Source organism: Belonocnema kinseyi, chromosome 3 (genome assembly GCF_010883055.1).
Source record: "Belonocnema kinseyi isolate 2016_QV_RU_SX_M_011 chromosome 3, B_treatae_v1, whole genome shotgun sequence".
Taxonomy (NCBI): domain Eukaryota; kingdom Metazoa; phylum Arthropoda; class Insecta; order Hymenoptera; family Cynipidae; genus Belonocnema; species Belonocnema kinseyi.
In genome coordinates, this window is record NC_046659.1 from 154,019,833 (window position 1) to 154,045,049 (window position 25,217).

Here is a 25,217-nt window from a genome sequence, read left to right on the forward strand (position 1 = left end):
GTTAATTTCAAAAGCCCATATCAAGGGTTATTTTGAGCAATTGGAAAAGAAAATCGAATTTATTTTTTCGGAAAACGAACTGGGTGGGGGGAGGGGGCGATCACAAAAAATCTAAATTCAAATTTTTTAATGTATGCAATATATATAGATTTACATTGAGTTTATCCCTGAAATGGTACACTGGTGCGAATTCGCACCTGAAGTTTTTTCATTTTGTTAGCATTTACGCAAACACGGCTGCAGCGGATTATCCCCATATATATTAAATATATATGTTAATTATGTGTCATATATGCTCGGTTGGAATGTACCGTTTGACAATTAATAATATATACCTGATCCCCTGATATGTTGCTGAGGCACATGTTGTCATATTCTGATTTCGTGCTTGAAACGCATGTGTCGACACCCGAATCACTAACTGCTACTCTACCTTGGAGTATCACTGTGTCTGTAAATGAAATAAATTAATTATATTTCATGTGAACGGCTCCTAAGCACGTAAACATAATATAATATATTTTGTATGTGGAAATTGTACTTGCCTAGTTTTTGTTCGATGGTGACGCGCAATGTCGAATTTAAAGCTTGCAGGTCCTCAATCATCTTGCTTTTACTTTTACTTTCCTCCTTGTATCTTCTTAATTCTGCTTTAAGGGAAGCAACGAGCGAAGACTGCTTTAACCAATCAGCAATGCTCACTTGGATCATCGATTTGTCTACATCTAATTGCTTCTGCAGATTTTCCGCCACACTCTTTCTTGTATCCGATCTTCTGCTTCTTTCCTCCTTTGTTTTTTGCTTTTCAGCAGCCTATAAATGGTAATTTAGTTATGATTATAATTATGTGGAAAATCTGTTCCGACGTTTGCCGCTTCTTCTTCTAGGAATGTGGCTTAGAATCTTTTTGAAAATAAATTTATAATTAAAAACGTCACGTGATCGGTTAAGAGACCCCCTCTTCCGTTATTGCTTCAAATGGTTTCGAAACCTTTATGTACCATTAATAATATAATTTTTTTTATAAATTGTTAATAACAATTGATATAAATAATGACCCTAAATAACCAGAATTGACATAATTTTTCTTATTAAACCTTGACACATTACTAAACTTTTCACTCTCGTGATATTTTTTTGTACGACAAGCCATTATTTATTCACGGCCATATAAAAATGTATTTTTTATAAATATGCGCTCCCCTAGTAGCCAAAATTTTCGAGTTATTAGCTATTACCTTTATATCCTTAATTGTAACGTAAACAATATAATTACCTTGAGTAGCACTCTATACCTGCGCCCTATTATTTATAACTATTGTTATGAACAAAAACGCTGGATTAGGAAAATCGATTTTTTCTTAATATTTTTTATTAATCTATGGCACAAAGTAAAACTTTTCACTCTCGCAATATTTTAACGTACGATGAGGTTGTATATCGATTTTCTTAATTGAGCCTGTTTGTTAATGACAATATCCATAAAAAATAAGGTGCAGGTAACGAAAAAGCTACCAGAGATAATTATATTATTTATGGTAATAATAATGATATCAAAAAGAGTAATCGTTAATAACTTTAAAATTATGGTTTTTAAGGGAACGCTATTTATAAAAAATACATTGTTGATAAGACCGTGAATAAATAATGGCTTATCGCACGAGAAAATATTACGAGCAAAAAGTTTTATTTTGTACCATACAGTAATAAAAAAAAAATTTAATCGATTTTCTTAAATGAGCTTATTTGTTGATAACAATAGTTATAAGCAACCAAGCGCATGAAACGAAACTGCTACCTAAGATAATTCTATTGTTTACGGTAAAGTTAAGGATGTAAAAAAAAGTAATCGCTAATAACTTGAAAATTGTGCGCATGTTTATTAAAAGTTTTAAACATGAAAAAATCGCTTTTATTTAATGCTTACCGCATTTTAAACGTACCAAAAAGTAAACAATAATTTTTTATCAGACATGAACTCATGAAACAAATTTTTTGAATGAATCAAATGTATTCAATGTAAAAACAATAACAACTGACAGTGATATAAAAGCGTGGTGCACATTTAGCAGTGAATGATTGTTGAGTCATACGCTTTTATATTACTGTCTGTTGTTATTATTTTTAGATTGAATAAATTTTATTCATTTGGAAAAATTTTTTTCATGAGTTCATATCTGATAAAAAATTATTTTTTTACTTCTTAGTCCATTTTAAATGCGGTAAGCATTGAATAAAAGCGTTTAAAAAAATTTATTCATTTGATTTTCTACTTTTTCGTTTTATTTTTGAATAACCTAGACATTTTTGATTAATTATTTGATGGGAATCCCCGCGAGTTATATACTGATGTATATGTGCTGATGTGTCCTTAATATAAAATCGCTAAACGATATTGTGGATTTCGATTGTCACAATACTCGATTTTCATTGTTATATGCGTGAGACACGAGGTGTCAGTGGGTTAGACAGCAATGGAACGTTACACGTGTTTTCTTGAAGTTAATGTTGAGTGACGTCCATTGGCTACGGTGCGCGTCTGTACTTGATTTTTAAATACACTAGCAGTCTTGCGCGCGCCACGGGGCACGCCTATTTATCTTTTTATGAAAAAGAATAAATGAAAAGCCTATCTTTTCTATGTTGTACATATTTAATTAATGTTACAAAATATTAGTATAAAATAATACAAGCCATCAAGGGATGAGTTCTGTATCTGAAACTGTAATTAATCTTTTATAATAGGATTTCAACGAATTCTATATTTTTAGGTAGAAAATGAACTATTTTATTCCAAATGAGCTTTTTTTTATTAAACATTAATTTACATCTAATATTGATGAATAGCATTTACTACGATTTTGTAGCTCACGTTGATGATAATCATATTCTTGAAATAATGAACTTTGCATTTTTACACCACAATTTTGATAAATCAATTTAGTAAAATTTTTGAATGCGCATTGTAATTATCAACAATGACCTTATATTTTAAAAAACACATGTAATAAGCTTGTTGCCACTTGGTAAACTCTTCCCTAAAAATCTTGGTTAAGTCTCCCAAACATTAGTTCATGCGTTCAATGTTATAAAATTTTTAGTAGTAACTGTTTCATTATTCCGATTTATACCAAATCATTACACTACTTTTTAAGGCAAATATCTGCCAATTTTCGATCATCGGGCTTAGTTAAGTCTCCCACTTTCCCCTAGACTTACCACATTAAAGTTTATGAAAAACATAAATATTGTGTTTAAAATTAAAATAACAATTATTATATTTCAAATTACATTGAAATTAAGGAAATATTTTATTCAAAATAACACTTTCGAAAAATAACTATTTGAAGAATTATCATGTGGGGTGAAGGTGTTGTAAAAAAATTGGCTGATGGTGGTAGATGGAGGGTCAAGGTGTTTTAACTGTTTTACAGAAAAATAGTCTTTTGACTTAAAAGTTTAAGAAGTGGGACAAATTTTTTTTATTTCCTAACTGGCAATTCTTTATTTCTTTAAAATTCGTCTTTCTAATTGAAAAATTCATAATTTTAGTTAAAAATTCATCTCTTTGGTTAAAAAATGTACTATTTTTTTTTAATCCTTTTTTTTCGAAAATAAATTAATTGTCTGTGTACAAAAGTAACTCAGCTACTTTTGGTTATATTCAAATTTCTTATAGAAAATTAATCTTTATGATTGAAAATTCGTTTCCTTATTTTACAAAGCATCTCTTGGCAGCATCTGCATTCGTTGAAATATCAAATATTACATTTTCTATCTAAAATTCATATTTGCAGGTTAAAAGTCAACTACTTTGTTGAAAATTTACATGCTGGTTCGAAAATTCAACTCTGGTTAAAAATTTAAATATTTTGTTGAAAATCTTTTCTTTCTGTTTTAAGATATCCACCACTACGTTTTCATTGAGATTTCTTTTTTTTTAATGCAACTCTTTTTGGTTAAAGATTAATATTTTTTGTTTGAAAATTTGGCCATTCAATTTAAAATTTATATTTGTAGGTTGACAATTTAAGTATTTGGTTAAAAGTTAAACTATTCGGTGTCAAATGCAAATCTTTCATTAAAAAGCCAAATTTTTAACAAAACCGTTTACACCGAAAATGAAAAACTTTAATTTTCAGTTTAAAAAAATTAACGAATTTGCAATCAAATAGTTACTTTTTCAACCAAAAATATAACATTTTAACAAAATGGTTAAACTTTTGAATAAGTAGATAAATTTTCAACCAAAAACTAAAAAATATGATTATTCTAAAACAACAACAGCTGAATTGAATAAAAAAAATTCATTTCAAGAAAATTTTTCAATTTTTAACCAGAGATACATTTTAAACTAAAATAATAAATCTTCTACAAAAAAAAAATTAATTTGTAAAAGGTCGTTCAACCTTTAAAAAATTAGAGAAATATTCAACAAAAAGATTAATTCTCAACCAAAGAAAGAATTTTTAACTAAAACGATGGATCATCAACCCAAAAAAGATTCATTTTTACTCATTTAGTTTAACATTTAACCAAGTAGTCGAATGCAAACAAAAAATACAAATTTTAAACAAAATAATTAAGTCCTCACTAAAGGAGCTTTAACAAAAGGTAATTCACGACTACGCAAAGCTCTATAACGAACAAGGAAAAAAGAAAAATATCCACAAAATTGTTGAGCTTTCCACCCAAAAAGGCAAGTTTTAAAAAACAGTTGAATTTTGAACTTAAAGGGATACATTTTCATTGTGTTCATGTTCAGTAAGAAAATCATGTTTTTAACCAAGAAACAACTTTAGTCAAGACATAAAAAAATGCATCTAAATTGTTGAATATTTTCAACAAAAAAATTTAAAATATATAAATTATGACATAAGGTAAAATAATAAAAACAATAGGATCCTAAAAATATTTCAAGATTAAAATGCTGGTATTTAAATGTCAATGGTCAGGAAAAATAAATTACGTATACAATGAGAGTGAGGGGCTGGGGGGCTGAAAATGTTTACTGTTTGTTGACGGGGGGGGGGGGGGGGGGGGGGGGGGGGGGGGGGCTTAAAGAAGGCCTATAATCCGTTACGTAATTTGAAGTCCATTGTAAACTCCATGTTAATTTCAAAAGCCCATATCAAGGGTTATTTTGAGCAATTGGAAAAGAAAATCGAATTTCTTTTTTCGGAAAACGAACTGGAAGAGAGGGGGGGGGCGATCACAAAAAATCTCAATTCAAATTTTTTAATGTATGCAATATATATAGATTTACATTGAGTTTAATCCTGAAATGGTACACTGGTGCGAATTCGCACCTGAAGTTTTTTCATTTTGTTCATGTTCAGTAAGAAAATCAAGTTTTTAACCAAGAAACAACTTTAGTCAAGAAATAAAAAAAATGCATGTAAATTGTTGAATATTTTCAACAAAAAAAATTTTTAAACTGTTCCCTTATAGTTTAAAAATCAAGTAATTGGTTCAAAATTCGTCTTTTTTGTAAAACATTGATCTTATTGGTTAAAAATTTATCTTTCGAACATAGAATTTTTTTATGATGAAAAAATAGTTTTCTTAAAATTTAATCTAAAAACAAAATTTCCTTCCTGATCGATTCAAAGATTTGAATTGCAGAATCTGCCTAATGGTAAATGTATTCGATCTCCTTTGAAATAATTTTTATACTACTTTTTTTTAGTTGAAAATTAATTTTTTTTAACAGAAAATTAAACTATGACATTTTTGGTTAAAAAGTAATTTTTTAAATTAAAGTTTAATCTTTTTAGTTAAAAATCTAACTAAATGTTAAAAAATGTATGCAGTGAAAATTTAACTTTCCATTTTTGGTTAAAAATTTATTGATATTTTAAAATGCAATCTGTTTTGGTAGAGAACTCAGCTTTTTTTAAATTGCACTTCTTTAAGTTAAAAATTCGTAATTTTTTGTAGAAACGTAATATTGTTGGTTGAAAATTAATATTTTTTAATAAGGATTGAGTTATTAAAAAAAATCCTTTTTCCATTTGTCAAAAACAAATTTCTTTAAAAGAAATTTCGATTCTACTATTTTTTGTTGAAAATTGATATTTTAAATTAAAAATTGACATTTTGTTATATTATTTTTAACATAGATGTCCAAATTCGACTTTTTATTGTTTTATATGGAAAAAACGTCTTGCATAATTGACTATGAAATAATTTTTATCGCTGAAAGATTCTGCTAAATAATGTATAGACTGCTTGATTTTAAGTGAATTCTATCTTATTCTAAATACTTTTTAAATATTGTTCTTGGATTGAAAATTAATTTAGTTGAAAACAATTTACATCTGTATAAAGTTGCTTAAAATTTATAATAATAAATTTCGTACAAACTGATCATCTGAAAAATAACAAAAAAGGAATAAAATAATAAAAAAATTAATATAATTACATATACGTCACTGCAAAAATCTTTGGAAACAACTTATTCGATTGAAAATGGTTTCATTAAATGAAAAATTGATGAGAAAACTTTGTCGATTACATTGGTATTGTTTTCTCATCAATTGCACTTTGTAAAATAAAACAATGTTTTACGATTACTGCAAGATTTATCAATAGTTTTTAATAAAATTAAACAAAATTTAAATTTAAAAATAAGTGATTTTCATTTTTTATTAGTTTAAAATTAAGATATTAATCAAAAAATACTGCTTCCAATTGTAAAACTGCGTACTTACAAGATATTGTGTACTTTTCATAGATTTAATAAAATTTTCTAATATAGGCCACCATTGTGTCTACTGTTTGGTGTCAAATTCATCTGTTTTAGTTAAAATTTGAAATAATCTGTAGAAAATTTCATTTTGTTGATTGAATATTAACTTTTATAAACTAAAAACTTCATTATTCTATTTTTGTTTAAAATTTTATATTTTTGATTGAATCTTGATCTTTTTTAGTTAAAAGTGTAATTATTTGCTTGAAAATTTATGTATTTTGTTGAAAATTTTGTGTTTTTTGTTAGAAATATAAAACTCTTCTCCTTTGAAGATTCATCTTTGTGATTGAGAACAAAACTATTGAGTTGCACATTCCGTTTTTTTTTGTAAAAATTAAATTCTTTAACTGAAAATGTAACTATCCCGCTTTTGGTGGAACACTGAAATTTGGAATTAAAAATGGATATTTTTGGGAAAATAATTCAATTATTTGTTTCAAACATCGTCTTTTTTATATAAAATTATTTTAAATTAAAAATTTATCTTTTATAGTTGGAAACTCCACTATTTGATTGAAAAATAATTTTTTTGTGGAGAAATAATGTTATGGGTAATAAATTAATCTGTTTTTTATTATTCTTAGCATAGATGACCAAATTCGATTATTTTGTCTTAGATTGGAAAAAAATGTCTTGCATAATTTACTATAAAACAATTTGAATCGCTGAGAGATTCTGCTAAATAATGTGTAGAACCTGCCTGATTTTACGTAAATTATATTTTATTTTAAATTCTTTTTATAATATTGTTCTTGCATTGAAAATTAATTTAGTTAATTATTCTATTATTTATTTATAAAATTTTTTTTTAAATTAAAAACTAATCGTTGTGATTAAAAATTCATCTTTTTTGTCAAAACTTTTACTATTTGGTGTCAAGTTCACCTGTTTTAATTAAAATTTTTAATAACCTGTAGAAAATTTCATTTTTTGGATTGAATATTAACTTTTATAAAGTAAAAACTCAATTATTCTATTTTTGTTTAAAATTTGATATTTTAAATTGAAACTTCATCTTTTTTGTTAAAAATTATTTTATGGTTAAAGCATTAATCTGTTTTTTATTATTCTTAACATAGATGTCCAAATTTCATTTTTTTGTCTTTTATCAGAAAAAACGTCTTGCATAATTTACTATAAAAAAATGTTAATCGCTGAAAGGTATTATTGGTTGAAAAAGATTTTTTTAAATAGAAAATTGATCTTTGTGATTGAAATTTCATCTTTTTTGTTAAAACTTTTACTATTTGCTATCGAATTCGCCTGTTTTGGTTAAAATTTTAAATAACCTGTAGAAAATTCCATTTTTTATTGAATATTAAGTTTTATATACTAAAAACTGAATTATTCTATTTTTCTTTAAAATTTGATATTTTTTATTGAAACTTGATTTTTTGTAGTTGTTTGAAGATTCCCGTATTTTGTTGAAAATTTGTGTTTTTTGTTAGAAATATAAATATGAAGACCCGATACATCCATAAACCAGAACATAATTCATTCAATCCCACATTTCTTAAACCATATATTATTTAAAAGCACATAAAACATTGGAAGCCTATACATTTTATACAGCTGTTTTGTTGTGAAGGTCAAGTGCAAGGAGTTTAATGGTACTTTTCTGATATTAAGTAAAGTTAGTGTAACATTGGCGTATTTTTAGTTATAAGTTAATGTTTTAGTTATTATTTGCATTCAATATAAACATTAAGTATTATTCCTGTGATGCATAGAATTTGTTATAAAATTTCATTGCTGCTAACAAATGCGGTAGCAACTTATTGAGATTTTGAGGTTAATATTACATTTTGCAATTCAAAAGCGAACTGCTCGCAGTAAACAAATTTATCAAAAAGACGTAAGATGAAAACATAAAACGCTATTTTTTATTTTAATCCTGATTAAAATAGCTTCTGTTTTTTCACCAAACATTTTATAAATTTGAATGAAATCTTTGTGTAATCTGTAAGAAAAATTTCAGTCAAAGCTTAAGTTTCTTAAAGTTTTTGTAGTACATTTTCGTAACCTTTCATAGCAAAAAATAATATTTGATAGATTTTTGTAGATATATACGGAAGATTGACATTAAAGTGGCCAGAATTATCTAATTCTGCGACCAGCAGTTCGATTTTGTATTCTAAAATTAATTCCTAACCTCAAAATTTCAAAAGTTGTTATTGCATTTTCCACCAGCAATGGACTTTAATAACAAATTCCAAGCTTCCCGTGCAGAAAGTGGATCTGATCAGGGCCAGATCGGGCAGAGATTGGCCCAAATCAGGCTATCTATATGGGGCCAGACTCGAAATGAAACGTGATGCCCGATCGGGGCCCAAGCTCTGCGCCCAGAGATAACCTTGTCTGGCCCCGATCGGGCCCATATTAATTTATTTTTCTTATTCTTAATTAAAAGGGATTTTCAAATAAAATAATATTAAAATCGAATATATCACCCCCTTAACTGAAATTTGAAAATATAAATATCAGGTTATCTAACGGATCGCGATATGAAAAAATTGGAGTATGCCAGACACTTTTTTTCGAGCAAACGAAAAAAGTCAAACGACGCAATAGAACAGTCAGCATTCGTGTATGATAAACCATTTAAATATTTTGCGATATATTTTTGGTTTTAATTTCTAAATTGAAGTTGCTTTCAATTTCTATATTGAACTTAATTGTGGAAAGTTATTTTGAAATCAGTGGATTATAATATCGCACTGGCTCTTTAAGTTATTTTTACAAAAGCAAATATAAATAATAAGGTTGTATTTACATTCCGATTGTATCAAATCATCTAAAAATACGTGAAAATAAATGTTTATGACATCATTGTTGATCTAATTCGTTTTCACATTTAACAAATGAAATATTACTTTTGCTAGTTTTCTTATAAATAAATAACCTCATTTCGAGGTTAGGTTTCATCTTAACATTCTTGATAAATTTACTTATCATAGTCTTCAACACGTAATTCAGGAATATTTTGACGTATACTATACCTACGCACTCGTCTTGTGCTCACATTTGGCATTTTTTCCCACTTATTTTGTCACTTTTACAAATAATAATTGAAATATTTTTGACGCTTGACACTTTACATTGAAACTTGGTGATTTGGAGTCAACCCACTTTAGTCCCCTAATTGAATGGAGCGCCATCTACTCGCATGCTTGGTTGTTAAGCCGGGATCTAGAGGGGGCCAAATTTAACAACCACAAAATTGTGTGCCCGATCTGGCCCAAATCAGAAATAAGGCAAACATTTGGCAATTTCTGCACGGGTTCATAGAAATATTACTTAATGTTAATGTTTATATTAATAACAAATAATAGATTAAAAATTAACTTATAATTAAAAATATACTAATCCTACCGATAGAAATCTCAGAGTATATGCTAAAGATTCTCAAGGCTTCTGAGAAATTCTCCGCAGGCACTCAAGTAGATATATTTAATGGTCCAGATAGCTCGTTCAAATGCTTTGAAGGCTATAAAATGTTTTTTTTCGAACTTGAAGTAAAATACGATCATAAATAACAAGCAGAGAACCTTAAATTGAAATAAGAATTCGATCATAAATAACAAGCAGATGCCCTGTATTGCGATTGCAGTGGTACGGGTGGAAAGGTGGTGGGAAATGAGAAGCGTTGATTAGTATTACCCACCTCGAAATTTGATTCGATTATTATTCCCAACAGTGATTCAAAAATACTTGCGCATGCTTGAACTGTGCGGCGCTCATTGGCTCTAGTTCGCGTACGTATTTAAAAATCAAGTACAGACGCGCACCGTAGTCAATAATCATCACTCAAATCCAAGCAAGCGCAGATCAAGCCAGCTCCGTTGGGATCATTTAACTTCAGGAAAACGCGTGAACGTTCCATTACTGTCTAACTCACGGGGACTCACGAGTGTCCCTTTCGCACGAGTGTAGCTTTCAAAGAACGAGCAATCGTGGCAATTTTTTCAATATTTACCAACTCTGTCTAACCCATTCACAACTCGTGTCTCACGTATATAGCAATGAAAATCGAGTAGTGTGACAATCGAAATCGACAATATCGCTTAGAGATTTCATATTAAGGAAATACGCGATCTAGAGCCAATGAGCGCCGCACAATTCAAGCAAATGCGCAAGTATTTTTTTATCACTGTTGAGTATAATTATCGAATCAAAATTCAAGGTCGATAATACGAATAATCGCTTATGCTTTACCACCACCTTGCCACACGTACCGCCGCAATACAGGGCCTCTGCTGGTTATTTATGATCGAATTCTTATTTCAATTTAAGCCTCTCTGCTTGTTATTTATGATCGTATTTTTATTTCAATTTCGGAAAGGACATTTTAAAGCCTTCAAAGAATTTAAACGAGCTATCCGGACCATTAAATATATCTACCTGAGTGCCTGCGGAGAATTTCTCAAAGCTTCTCAAAGCCTTGCAAATCTTTAGCATATACTCTGATATTTCTATCGGTATGGTTAGTATATTTTTAATTACAAGTTAATGTTTAAGTTATTATTTGTTATTAATGTAAACGTTAACATTAAGTAATATTCCTTTGAAGCATGGAATTCTTTATAATTTTTGGTATCAAAATGGAATATTAACCACAAAATCTCAATAAGTTGTTACCGCAATTTATATCAGCAATTAAATTTTATAACAAATTCCATGCTTCACAGGAATAATACTTCATGCTAATGTTTATATTGACTGCAAATAATAACTAAAACATTAACTTATAACTAAAAATACACCAATCCCTTTGGGCACAAAACAATGAAAATCCCAAGAACGCCCTCGGGACGTTCCTAGGACGTCCTATGTTAGGCTAATCAACGTTTCTAAGACATCCAATGTCCTAAAGATGACCTAAAGACGTCTTAAACACATGGACGTCCTCGGTACATCTTTTGTACTGACATTAGACGTTTTAAGAGCATCGCTAGGATGACCAAAATACGTGTTATAAAAGACGTCTTAGGGATGTCTCTGCATAAAATATATAGGCTTCCAATGTTTTATGCACTCAAAAAAAAGTTCTAGTTAAAGTTATTAGACGCGTCAGGTTAAAAAATTTCTAGCTATCTTTTATCGATTTCCAGAAATCTGTCTGTTGTCTGATCTGATTTTGCTGGATGTGATATTATAGCGAAGTGGAACATAGTTGCTGCACTTTGTTGTCGGAAACTTTTTTTGGATTATTTTCTTTGGGAAAATATAACATTCCTACCGATAGAAATCTCTGAGTATTCTCTAGCGAAATAGCCTGGCCCATTTGAGACTATAAGCAGAGTCGATTTGAAACAATTTAGTCTCGGAGATAGTCTGAGAGATTTGGGCCCTTTTCAAGTTCCTTTTAGTGGTCCTTTTAAGAGTGGTGCGACGGTAATATATTGTTCCTTTTGTATTCGTCACGTACCGGGCGGGCAGAGTTATTTACAGTAGTTGGTCGTGACTAATCCGCTCTCCCTTTTTAAATTTCTCTTCAAATTATTAACACTTTTTTTTAATTGATGAATTTTCTCATTATACTTATTTATAATTATAACTTATATGATAATATAGTTAGATATCTGAAATCATCGAAATCCGTAGATTCCGAATTATTCTGTTTTAGACAGTTAACTATGAAATTTAAAAAAATCTACTTCTAAATTTTAATCCGAAAGCTTAACAAAGGACCCTTGCGTGTTCGCTACTCTATTGATATAGCCCCTTTGCTTGTTATTTATGATCGAATTCTTATTTCAATTTCAGCCTCTCTGCTTTTTATTTATGAAAGTATTTCTATTTCAATTTCGGAAAGGACATTTTAAAGCCTTTAAAATATTTAAAAGAACTGCCTGGACCTTTGAATATATCTACCCGAGTGCGTGCAGAGAATTTCTCTAAACTTCTCTGATCCTAAAGAATCTTTAGAATATACTCAGAGATTTCTTTCGATAGGGATGTAGTCCTTTTAATTTCAGAGGGGGTTAGAAAGACTCCATAAAGGTAGAAGAGTATCGAAATTCAATAATCGAAAATCGACATCATCTGGAATATCTGGTGGAATTTACCAGAACATCTGGTTATGTTTACCAGAACGTTGTTTTCTTAAGCTACCAGAAAACTCTCTAGTAAATGTTTCTATTTAACATTACCAGAACATCTGGTAACATTAACCAGAAAATTATCAACCAGAAACGTCTGATACTATTAACCAGAATTTATAGTAAGGGCACATTAAACACTCTATTCTAGTTGAATTAACGAGAATTTGTTTCTAAATAGTTTAATCTTTAACGAAAAAAGATCGATTTTAAATCAAATGGATTAATTTTCTACCAAACAGAAAAATTAACAAATTGTAATTATTAAATAAAAAAGGTCCATTTTCCATTTAAAATATGAGTTTTCAACCAAAAATAGTAGAATCGAAATTTCTTTTAAAGAAATTGGTTCTTGACAACCCGAAAAGGAATTTTTTTTAAATACTGAACCCTTAATGAATAATATTCATTTTTAACCAAGAATATTACTTTTATACAAAAAATTACGAATTTTCTACAAAATCTAGAAAGTTTTAAACAAATATATGATTTTTGTCTCAAAAATATCATTTTTTAACCAAAAGTAAAATAAGTAGATTTTACCATTATAGAAATTAATTTAAAAAAAAAATAGAAATTTGAAGAAAATAGTTGAATTTTCTATCAAAAAGGTTCGTTTTAAACCGAAACAGATGAAGCTTCAACCAAAAAGGGAAAGTTAAATTTTCACTTTAATAAATTAATAAAAAAAAAAAAAGAATTGTCAGAAAAATGGTTGAATCCTAAATCAGCAAGATGAATGTTCAAACAAGGAGATTAATTTTCTACTAAAAGAGACGAATTAAACAAAAAAAATCCATAAATTTTTAGACAAATTAATTTTCAACAAATAAAAGTGTTATAAAAATTATTTCAAAGGAGATCGAATCCATTTAACATCAGGCAGGTTTTGCACTTCAAGTCGCAGAATCGATCAGGAAGGGAATTATGTTGTTTTGAGATTAAGTTTTAAGAAAACTATTTTTTAGTTATACAAAAATTTACGTTCAAAAGATTAATTTTTCACCAATAAGATTAATGTTTTGCAAAAAAGACGAATTTTCAACCAATGACTTGATTTTTAAACCATAAGGGAACTTTTTTTAAAAAATTTTTTGTTGAAATTTTTCAACAATTTAGTTGAATTGGTTAAAAATTCAACTATTTTTTTGAAAATTTGCCTTTGTGTGTTGAAAACTCTACAATTTTGTAGATATTTTTCTATTTTCTTTGTTCGTTCTAGAGCTTTGTGCTCGATAATATATACATACATACTTATACAACTGTAATTTGGCAGTTTGCGAATTATCTTTTGTTAAAGCTCCTTTTGTTGAAGACTGAACTATTTTGTTTAAAATTAGTCTTTTTTGTTTGCATTCGACTACTCGGTTAAACGTTAAAGTAATTGAGTAAAAATGGATCTTCTCTTGTGTTGGAGATTCATCATTTTAGTTGAAAATTTAATTCTTTTGTTGGAAATTCTTTCTTTGATTGAAAATTAATCTCTTTGTTGAACATTTCTCTAATCGTTTTAAGGTTGAACGACCTTTTACCATTTTTTTTTGGTTGAAGATTCATTATTTTATTTAAAAACTTATCTCTGGTTGAAAATTTAAAAATTTGCTTGAAATTCATTTTTTGGTTCAATTCAGCTGATGTTGTTTTAAAATAATCATATTTTTTATTTTTTGGTTGAAAATGTATTTACTTATTTAAAAGTTTAACTCTTTTGTTGAGATGATATGTTTTTGGATAAAAAAGTAACTATTTGGTTGCAAATTCGTTAACTTTTTTAAACTGTAAATTAAACTTTTTCATTTCCCATGTAAACGGTTTTTTTTAAACTTAGATTTTTAATGAAAGATTTGCATTTACAACCGAATAGTTTGGGATGATTTTCATTCGCGTGCTCTGAAATTCAATTTGTGCTGGCAGAAAGGCGTGCGCGAAATGCGATGCGCAAACGCTTGATCGGATTTCGGCGATTTTAGAAGAGGAGCCAAGAGAGCAGCTGAGAGTAGCCAATATGGCGTCAATCGCCATATTATTATAAGGATAGGAGCGATCAACACTGAACTCATGATAGTTGCTTCGCCATGGTTTCCTATTTTGATACATGTACTCAGATCTATAACGGATTTTGATTATAAAAAGAATAATGGTACATATGTGATAAAAAAAGATATGAAAAAGGATTGAATATTGACATTCTGTACTTGGTAGCTTGAAATTGATATAAGTTCCTTGCTTTTGTGTCATTGTGTTCTTTTTTCCTTCTACTAATCTCATCGGATTGGAGGATAAAAAAACTTGATTTAATAGGCATAAATGAATAATTTATTCAATGCTCACATTTAAAAAAACTATTTCCTAAAATTATTCAATTTTTAATTTTATATTCATTTCATGTTCCTAATAACTGGCCGATAGCGCATAAATTTTATGAATTTCAACAATCAGCTAACTTAAATTAACGAATAAGTTTCATTTCACACGCACGTGTTGACGGGATGTCAACAATCTTTCTTTCTTAAATTAACCTATAAAGTACATTTTATGTACATAAAGCAGTTGACTTTCAACCAAGCGCGTTACTTAAAGTCATGTTATCATCATCAGTTGACTTTCAAGTGGCGAATGATCCTTTTGGTTACATCTGAAAGTCAACCGCCTTTTTCTACTGAAATTCAGATTCTTGTATTACTGTGTAAATTTTCAACCTACCAATACAAATTTTAAACTGAATGGTCAAATTTAACCTGCAAATATGGATTTTCGTTAGAAAATGTAATATTTGATATTTCAACGAATGCAGATGCTGCCAAGAGATGCATTGTTAAAATAAGAAAAGGAATTTTCAATCATAAAGACTAACTTTACATAAGAGATTCAAATTTAAACCAAAAGTAGAAAAGTGACTTTTTCAAACCAAAAATTAATCAATTTCAGAAAAAAAAAGAATTTTCAAAAAAATAGTAAATCTTTTAACCAAAGAGATGAATTTTTAACTAAAATTATGAATTTTTCAACTAGAAAGATGAATTTTCAACAAATAAAGAATATAATAATATATTAATTATAATATAATAATTATAAGTTTAATTGTAAAGAAAATAATTATGTTTTTCATAAACTTTAATGAGAAAAGTTCAGGGGAAAGTGGGAGACTTAACTAAGCCCGAGATACGACAATTGGCAGAAATTTGCGTTCAATAATGTAATTTTTTTCCAACATTGTAAGGATTTATCTACTCTTGTAATATCGGGGTGACTTGACCAAGATTTTCAGGGGAGCGTTTACCAAGTGGCAACAAGCTTATTACATGTGTTTTTCTACCTATAAGATCATTAATTATTATAATGCGCGTGCAAAAATTTTGCTAAATTGATTTATAAAAATTGTGGCTTGAAAACGCAAAGTTAATTATTTAAAAAATATGATGATCATCAACGTGAGTTACAAAATTGTAATTAATGCTATTCATCAATATTAGGTGTAAATTAATTTTTAATAAAAAAACACATTTGGAATAAAATAGGTCAACTTCATTTTCTACAAAAAAATATTAAATTGGTTGAAATCCTATTATAAAAGATTAATTACAGTTTCAGATAAAGAACTCATACCTTGGTGTCTTCTTTTATTTTATACTAATATTTTGTAACATTCATTAAATATGTATAACATAGAAAAGATAGGTTTTTGATTTATTCTTTTTCATAAAAAGATTAATATGCGCGCGCAAGACTGCTAGTATAATTATAACGTAATCTATCTCTTTTGTCAGGACATTCGTATCCCAGCTGTACGCGCTGTGTAAGGATGAATAAAAATAAAAAAATCAAGTCAATTCTGGTTATTGAGTCATTATTTATATCAATTGTTATAAACAAATTGTGAAAAGAAATTATGAACAAATTACGTTATTAATGCTAGATAAAGGTTTTGAAACAATTTAAAGCAATATTATGACACTGGTTGATCTGGATGATTGTTTATTAATAAATGAAGAGTAAAACGCTAAACGATTTCCTCTTAATAATAGCAACTTTTAAACAACGATTTGAGGAAAGAAGTGTTTATTCGATCGGAAGATTTCTTTTTCCTTTCAAGAGATCTATCCTCGATATAGACAGTGTACAAGTTTATAAATAATGAAATTTTTTTAAAAAAATTGTTTAAACAAAAATTGACCCAGATTACGCAAACCTACCCAAAATATTCGTAATCAGGGGCCTTTTTTACCTTTGAAAAAGAGTAATCTCGGGGACCTATTAGTGCATGCAGAAGTGTTAGTGGCGACTGGCTTATATAGGATTTCTAAAATTTTGTTGTCATATAAAGTAAGTATTTTCAAAATCGTTTTTGGACTAGAAAAAAATTGGATCTATTGCCTGCACCAAACCTGATACCAATTTTCGATCAAGTCAAAATTCAAAGAAATAACGGCACTTTTAGATAATCCAAAATTTAAGATTTCAAAAATTTGAGAGTTCTAACTGAAATTTCGTACTTCTTAATGACAGCTCTACAAATAAGTGCCACAACACTTGTCGGTCAGATCAAAATTCAAAGAACTACCAGGGTTTTTCCCAATGTCTACGTTATACTTATACTTTAATTTAATTGCTCATAGGCAATTTGTAGGTCTAATATAGTAGCTCAGGTACTACCGCATTGTCTATTGCCCATCATCCCTGCAGTGTTCCACCATCTATCCTACTCGTAATTGATTATTGCACCTCCCAACTACCATTGACCAATATTATGAGTAGAAAGAATATCTCCAAGAAGATTAAATTTTCGACCTGAATTTATTCCTAAATCCTACATGCTCATTAGAGTCTCAGGGACAGTCTTTATTTGATGGTCGTCTACCTGTTCATCTTATCCTCTCCACTCACGTTGCTGACTGTTTTTAAATTTTGCAACTAGAAATTTAAAAATATTTTATTCGGAATCTACGTTTTTTTGCGATTTCGACGATATGTCACTTGCAATTAAAAGATTAAAATTATAATAAGTTGTCCCAGAATTTAGTTTATGTTTTGTAGCATCATGGAATTTTCCATCGTATAGTTGAAACTGGAACAGTTGATTTTGCTGACAATTCAACTGCCCGGTTTTGTACAAAACTTGACTGTTCAAAATTCCATTGTTGACATTTGTAGAAGAATTATCTGTTATTAATTCAACTGTTAAGGGCATGTGATACTTACAGTTTCCCAGGCTTTTTTTCCACAAAAATTAAAATTTTTTAAAACTGAATTCGGAGACGCTATAAAATATTATAACGGACGTCTCCAGACTCTTTTTTGAGGGATAATAACAAAAAAAATTTATTGTGCTAAATAAAAATTTTATGCATATGTATTATTTTGAGCCTACGTCGTTTTTCATATCTGCCTTTCCGATAATCTGGAAATTATTTATGAAATAAACTTTTTTGATTGCCTGCAAAAAGGGTTAGTTCCGGGAGATTAGTTACTATGTTTATTTGCAAGTCCAAAGTTTTCGGCCGAAAATATTGTGTAGTTTGGAAGTAATTCACAGGAGAATTGTAACATACATAACCTCCAAATGTACACACGTTGTTAGCAATATCAAAATTTTTTTTGAAAAAAAAAACACAAATAAAGTGTGCGGGGACGTCCGTTAGCATGTTCGCTATCATTTCCCAAATTTTTAAGACAAAATATTGATTATTCTAGAAAAAAAGCCGTCGGAACCTAAAACTGGTAAAATCGATACTAATTCCTAAGCACTATGCAAATTAATCAGATTTTGCTAAATTAAAACTTTTTTGAATTAAACAAAAAAAAGTGTGTGGGGACGTCCGTTAGCATGATCGCTATCATGCCCCAAATTTTTAAGACAAAATATTGATTATTAAAGAAAAAAAGCCGTCGGAACCTAAAACTGGTAAAATCGACAATTTTCTAAGTATCACATGGCCTTAAAGCTCGTAGCAAAAGTGCCGTAGTTCTTCGAAACTTGAATTGAACAAAAAATGTTATAATACTTTCTTGTAAAGCTCTTATGAGGAAGTACAGAACTCCAATCAGAACTCTTAAAACTCTAAGAAAAGTTAAATTTCCAAATTTTGGGGATGTGTAAAAATAAATAATATGCCCGATGCGAGAGCAAACAGTCATATATTGAAACGGAATTTGTTTACATTTGTTTTAAAAGTCGGATCTTCAGCCGTGGATTTGACCATTACAGACAGTTTTCTTTGTAAAATATCATAAAACAATGTAGACAAAATGGAATGGAACATATAAAAAGGATATCTAAATAGATTTGATAACTAGTAAAAATTTCGATTATAATTTCTATAAATCGAAAGTTTCCAAAATTAGGACAATTTGCAAGTCTTTTTGTCATCTACCAAGAACTTGGATACAAATTTCTAAAATTCTGAACATTTTTTTTACAGTTTTGAAATTGAATTACAAGTCTGAAATATCTGGTTGACGAACTTTACTTCCATTTTGGGACCCTACGAAAGCAATGACTTTTCAAAATTTAAAAAAAATGTTCAAAAACCAGAAAAATCTATTTGTCTGATAGATTAAGAAATTTCAATCGAAATTTTTACTATATATCAAAGATAATTCCAAACTAAACAAGTAACATTTTTCGACACGTACAACTTAAATAATATTCCCGCTGCGCGGGAACATTCTCGCGCACATAGCGCGCTTGGCGTACAGTGAGAGGAAATGCACTGTTTTTGGTTCAAACATGTCCAGAACCTTCAATTTTGGCCCGATTTTGAATTTTTTTAAAATAAGGTTTATTAAATGCTGAAGAGCTGGACGTTTCGAACTTTTGTCTCCTCTATTTGTTTATTAATAATTTTTCCATTTAAAATATAGAAAAACTGAAATTTTGCACATAACAATTTTTTAGGCTTTAATAACTGATCAGAAGAACTTTATTTTGACTTAAATGTTTAGGGACTCATAGAATAAAAATAATTTTTTTATTATTCCATTTATTTGTTATAAAAAAATGTATAAACAAAAAGACAAATCAGTCTTATTATCTGTAATTTTTGTTGTTGTTGCTAAAAGTGCTTCATATCAATGTCACAAGAATTTGTAATAACAGTAGTTACTGTTAACTTTTAATTCTAATATTTTTGTAACTAGTAATCATTCGTTCCAATAGCTTGAAACATTTCCAGTTTAAACAATTTTTTTCTATGCGAAAGGGCCAAAATTTTTAATTTATTTATCTAATTTGTTTACAAGAAATTAAATGTTATATTTGTTCAAGTATTTATTATTTTAAGGAATACCTAAAGTCGTTCTGGCGATTAAAGGAAAATATAATTTCAAAAAATCTAAATTTTTTAATATTTTGCCACATGAATAGTTTATAACAATGGTTATTGTAAACTTTTCAATTATTTTTGTAATTAAATGTCATTCCCACATTAATATGACGCACTTTTAGCAAGAAACAAAAAATTTACCGAAAATAAGACTATTTGTCAATTTGTTCATAAAATTGGTTTATAACAAATAAATGGAATAATAAAGAAATTATTTGTATTCTGTGAGCCCCTAAACATTTGTTTAAGACAATATAAAGTTTTCCTGATCAGTTATTGAAGCGTAAAAAATTGTTATGTACAAAATTTCAGTTTTTCCATACTTTAAATGGAAAAATGATTAATAAACAAATAGAGGAGAAAAAAGTTCAGAGCGTCAAGATTTTTAGAATTAAATAAATTTTATTTTAAATAAATTCAAAATCTGACCAAAATTGAAGGCTCTGGTCATTTTTGAACGAAAAAAAGCACATTTCCTCCCACTGTGGATCGCACAGTGGGGAAAAAGTACATCTTTTGGTTCCCGGTGCTCGTCAATAGTAGGAAAATTGTTGTAATCGCCGACGTTTCATAGATTTAAATTATATAAAGATATTCCATCATGATACAATAAACAAAACAAAATTTTTATAAACAAATTATTTGTTAAAAATGTGTTTTGTACCATTTTCAATAATTTAACGTATTGCAAGAAATTTGACTGGAAAAAATATTTCAATGAAAAAAATTTGTCTTAAGCTTATTATTGTTAATATTATAAACAAATTTAATAAACAAATGCATTATTCAGGCATTTTTCAGAAAAAATCGTTTTTTTCTATGTTAATTTTAAAAAATTAGAAACCTTATGATATTTTCAGGAAATTCATAATTTTCTCAACGTCCATCACGATTTTATGAATTATATATTTTATTTTCAACAAACATATTAAACAAATGCATTATTCGCGCATCTGTTGACGAAAAATTCGTTTTTTTTTTCGATGTCAGTTCTTTTATTTGAGAAGTTCATGTTAATTTCAGCAACATTTATAATTATTTCATAAATTTTATGATTTTTAAAAAAAAATTAATAAACAAATGCATTATTTAGGCATTTGTCGACGGAAAAACTCGGTTTTTTTCAATGTCAGTCCTTTTAATTGGGAAATTTACAATAATTTCAGTAACATTCATTAGAGGGTTTGAATACAAGGAATGATTGAACAATACATTTAATATTTATTAAAAATAAATGCCCGAATAATGCATTATTTATTTCATTTGTGTAACAAAAACATTAAATTAATCAACTAATTATGAATGTTACTGAAATTATCGTAAAGATCCCAATTAAAAGAACTGACATCGAAAAAACTGACATTGAAAAAAAAACGAATTTTTCCATCGATAAGTGCTTGAATAATGCATTTTAAAATTAAATTTGTTTGATAAAATCATAAAATTCATAAACAAATTATGAATTTCCTGAAATTATCATGAGATTCCTAATTTAAAAAATTTACATAGAATAAAAAATAAATTTTTCTGACGACAAATGCTTGAATAATGCATTTGTTTATAATATTTTCAAGAATGTTCTTAGGAGAATTTTTTTCATTAAAATATTGTTCCCATTCAAATTTCTTCCAGTATAACTTAAAAAAACATTAAATTATTAAAAATTATAGAAAACACATTTTCAACAAATGATGTGTTTATAAATTTTTTTTTGTTTATTATTCATGATGGATTATCTTTATATAATATAAATCTATGAAGAGTCTGCAAATACAACAATTTTCCTATTATTGAAGAGCACTGGAAACGTCAAATAGAAGAAATTGCCATTTTTTTCGTCATATTTATTTATTTCTAAAAATAATTAAAAAACTAAATTAAAAATCAGACTCGACAACTTTCTTTGAAATTTTATCAGTTTAAAAAAAAACATCCAAATCGGTCCACAGGTTCAGCCGTAGGCACGCTCAAAAGTCAAAACTACCCCCCGAACTGCCTCGCGTGCAGTATGCGGGCATAGCTTTTTTTTCAAATATTTCTGAAGGTCCAGAAATGTTCCCAATTTATTAGGAATTTTATTCAATCATGTTCTAAGAGATAACTCCTATTTAATTCATCCCTTTTTTCAGCAAATATTCTTAAAACCAGTGTGAATATGATCAGAATTATTTCGCGTAGATGAATAGTTCCTAGTGACAAAAATATAGCAGAAAAAAAAAAATCGCAAACATTCAGGGATCGAAATATGAAATCCAACAAACTTAAAAAATTTCCAATTTGATATTAAATATAACACTTTTCTATTTTCTTTCTATTCTGAAAAAGACCAGAGATGTCACTGAAAAGTTTTGAAATACCTCAAAATGTTTTTTACTTATCTACTGAGGTATTTCACATACAAATTTCATAATTTATTTTAAGGGCATGTGACACAGCTAAATACCTATATTACCAACCTCACTTTTTCAGTTCCCTGAATGTTTGTTTGAACCTAAGAACTTTTTTTGTGAATAAAATATCGAGCTGAAACTTTGGAAAATGTATTAGAGTACAATAAAGTACGTTTAGGTACTGCATTTTGGTAGGAACTTTACTGAAAATTATTTCATCTTTTTTCTGAACGTCGACATTTTTTATACATAAAATATCGGTCTCAAACTTTGAAAAATGCAAGAGACAAAAGAAAACTACGTTTAAGTACAAAACTTAATAATAAAAGATTTAAAAAAAGAATTTCAACTATCAATTCCATCGGCATCAGCCGGTAACGTTATACACGAAAATACGAACCCTCTAGAGCCTCGTCTAGTGGCCGCCAGGGTTCGAATTTTTGTGTACAACGTTGCCAGCTGATGCCGATGGAATTGATAGTTGAAATATATTTTTTTTACATCTTTTATTATTAAAATTTATATTTAAACGTAGTTTTCTTTTGGCTCTTGCATTTCTCAAAGTTTAAGACCGATATTTTATGTATAAAAAAAGTTCGAACGTTCAAAAAATGTCGAGGTTCAGAAAAAAGATGAAATAATTTTCAGTGAAGTTCCTACCAAAATGCAGTACCTAAACGTACTTTATTGTACTCTAATACATTTTTCCAAAGTTTCAGCCCGATATTTTATTTACAAAAATAGTTCTTAGGTTCAAAAAAATATTCAATGAGCTGATAAAGTGAGGTCGGTAATATAGGTATTTAGATTTGTCACATGCCCTTAAACAAAGAAATGTCCTTTCTACTATAAAAGATGACTTTTTAACAAAAATGCATCAACATAAAATTTACATAAAAAATTGTTTTAACCAAAAAGACGAATATTCAACAAATAAAGATTTTTGACTCAAGAAAGAAATAAAAGTTTATCTAAATTGTTGATCCTTCAAACCGAAAGACGAATTTTCTCTATAAAAATTTAATTTCAAACCTAAAATATGACTTCAGCAAAAAACTAATTTTCCAGGAAACAGATGTATTTTTACCTAACGAACATGAAATTTTCAACCAGGAAAATTATTCTTTTTTTTTTACCAAAAGGGAGAATTTTCAACTAAGAAAGATCAATATTTAAAAAATTAAAAAGTCACATTTTCCGCTCAAAACTTATTTTTAAATTAAAAATATAAATCTTTTTAAAAAAATGAATACTCAAGCAAAGAAGAATAATTTTTAATCAATACGTTGCATTTTCATTTAAAAAAAAAATGAAATTTCCACTAAAAAAGATTTCAGTTAACTTTTCACGATCAGAATATAAAATTTTAAACAAGCAATAAGTTTCTATGAAAAAATTAAATTTCGAATCCAAAAAGACGAATTTTTAATAAAAAAAAAAGGACTTTTTATCAAAATTTTTGAATTCTCTACCATTTTTTATGCAAAAAGACGATTTTTTAAACCAAACCTGATAAATTTTTATCAAAATATTTTAATTTTGAAGTAAACATTTTCTACGAAATAGTTAAATATTCGACAAGACAGCATAATATTCAACCAAAAAGTATGACTTTCTAACCAAATCTTTAATTTTTCAAACAAAAAGTGTGACTTTCCCAGGAAATTGTTGAATTTTCAAACAAATAGTTGCATTTTATACAAGAAACTTGAAAAAGAGTTAAATTTTCAACAAAATAGTTGCATTCCAATTCAGAATAGATGAATTGTCTTCTAAAAAAGATCAATTAAAGAATATTTTTTTTTTGATAGTTCAATTTTTATCCAAAGAAGATTCCACGTTCACTTTCCAACACCAAAATAATAACTTAAACAATCAGTTAATTTTCTGTTAAATAGTCGCATTTTTAACTAAAGAATATGATTTTTTAACAACATTGTTCAATTTCCAACCAAACAGAAGCATTTTTGTCCAAGAAGAATGAAAATTCTACTAACACAGGTACATTTTTAAATGGAAAAGACAAATTTTCAAAGGAGAGTTGAATTACGCCACATTTGTGCGCAAGCATTTTAAATGAAAGGTTAAAGCATCGACAATTGTAATTACGTGATGGTGAATTCTCTTTTGTTAAAGCTCCTTCGGCTTTAACGAACACATTCTCATTATGCATCTTACACTTCGCAATTGATTACGTCGTAAATGCGAAATTATCGACATTGTGCGTAACTCTTATATCAAATGATCTCGGTCTGGGGCTGCTTAATCAGATATTGCAAAAAAAAAAAAAGGAAAAATCTCATTTTTAATGATTACTTTCATATTTGTTTCTTATTTTGCATTAAATTTAATTCTCGGCGACCCTGAAAAATGTATATCATTTAAATAAATTTATATTATTACCGTTCATATTATGCATTAGTATTGGAACAAAAGTATTTTCATTTTCTTATTTTCACTATTAAAAAAATGCGCATTCTATTAAAATAAAAAAATTTATTATTAAACACTTTATTGCAACTTTTGTCGTTTTTTCATCAATTCAATTTTTTTAAATTCAATGTATATATAATTTAGACGAAAAATGCTGTTAAATAAAATGTTATTTTATATTGTGTCCTTCTCAAAAGTTCATTTTTTTGCGTTTAAT

The 25,217-nt window shown here is 28.1% G+C and overlaps 1 protein-coding gene across 2 annotated transcripts in view; it reads right to left on the bottom strand.

Annotated features, from left to right (window-relative positions):
• Positions 1 to 25,217, bottom strand: part of LOC117169702 — a 34,958-nt gene that overhangs the window by 6,244 nt on the left and 3,497 nt on the right. For both annotated transcript variants that reach the window (XR_004466704.1, XM_033356197.1), the window contains exons 2-3: positions 546 to 813; positions 336 to 451 (exon numbers count right to left, since the gene is read on the bottom strand). Coding sequence is in view for 1 of the 2 variants with exons in the window: in XM_033356197.1 (XP_033212088.1) it covers positions 336 to 451; positions 546 to 813 (384 nt within the window). In the remaining variant the exon portion in view is untranslated. The remainder of the gene's footprint in view (positions 1 to 335; positions 452 to 545; positions 814 to 25,217) is intronic.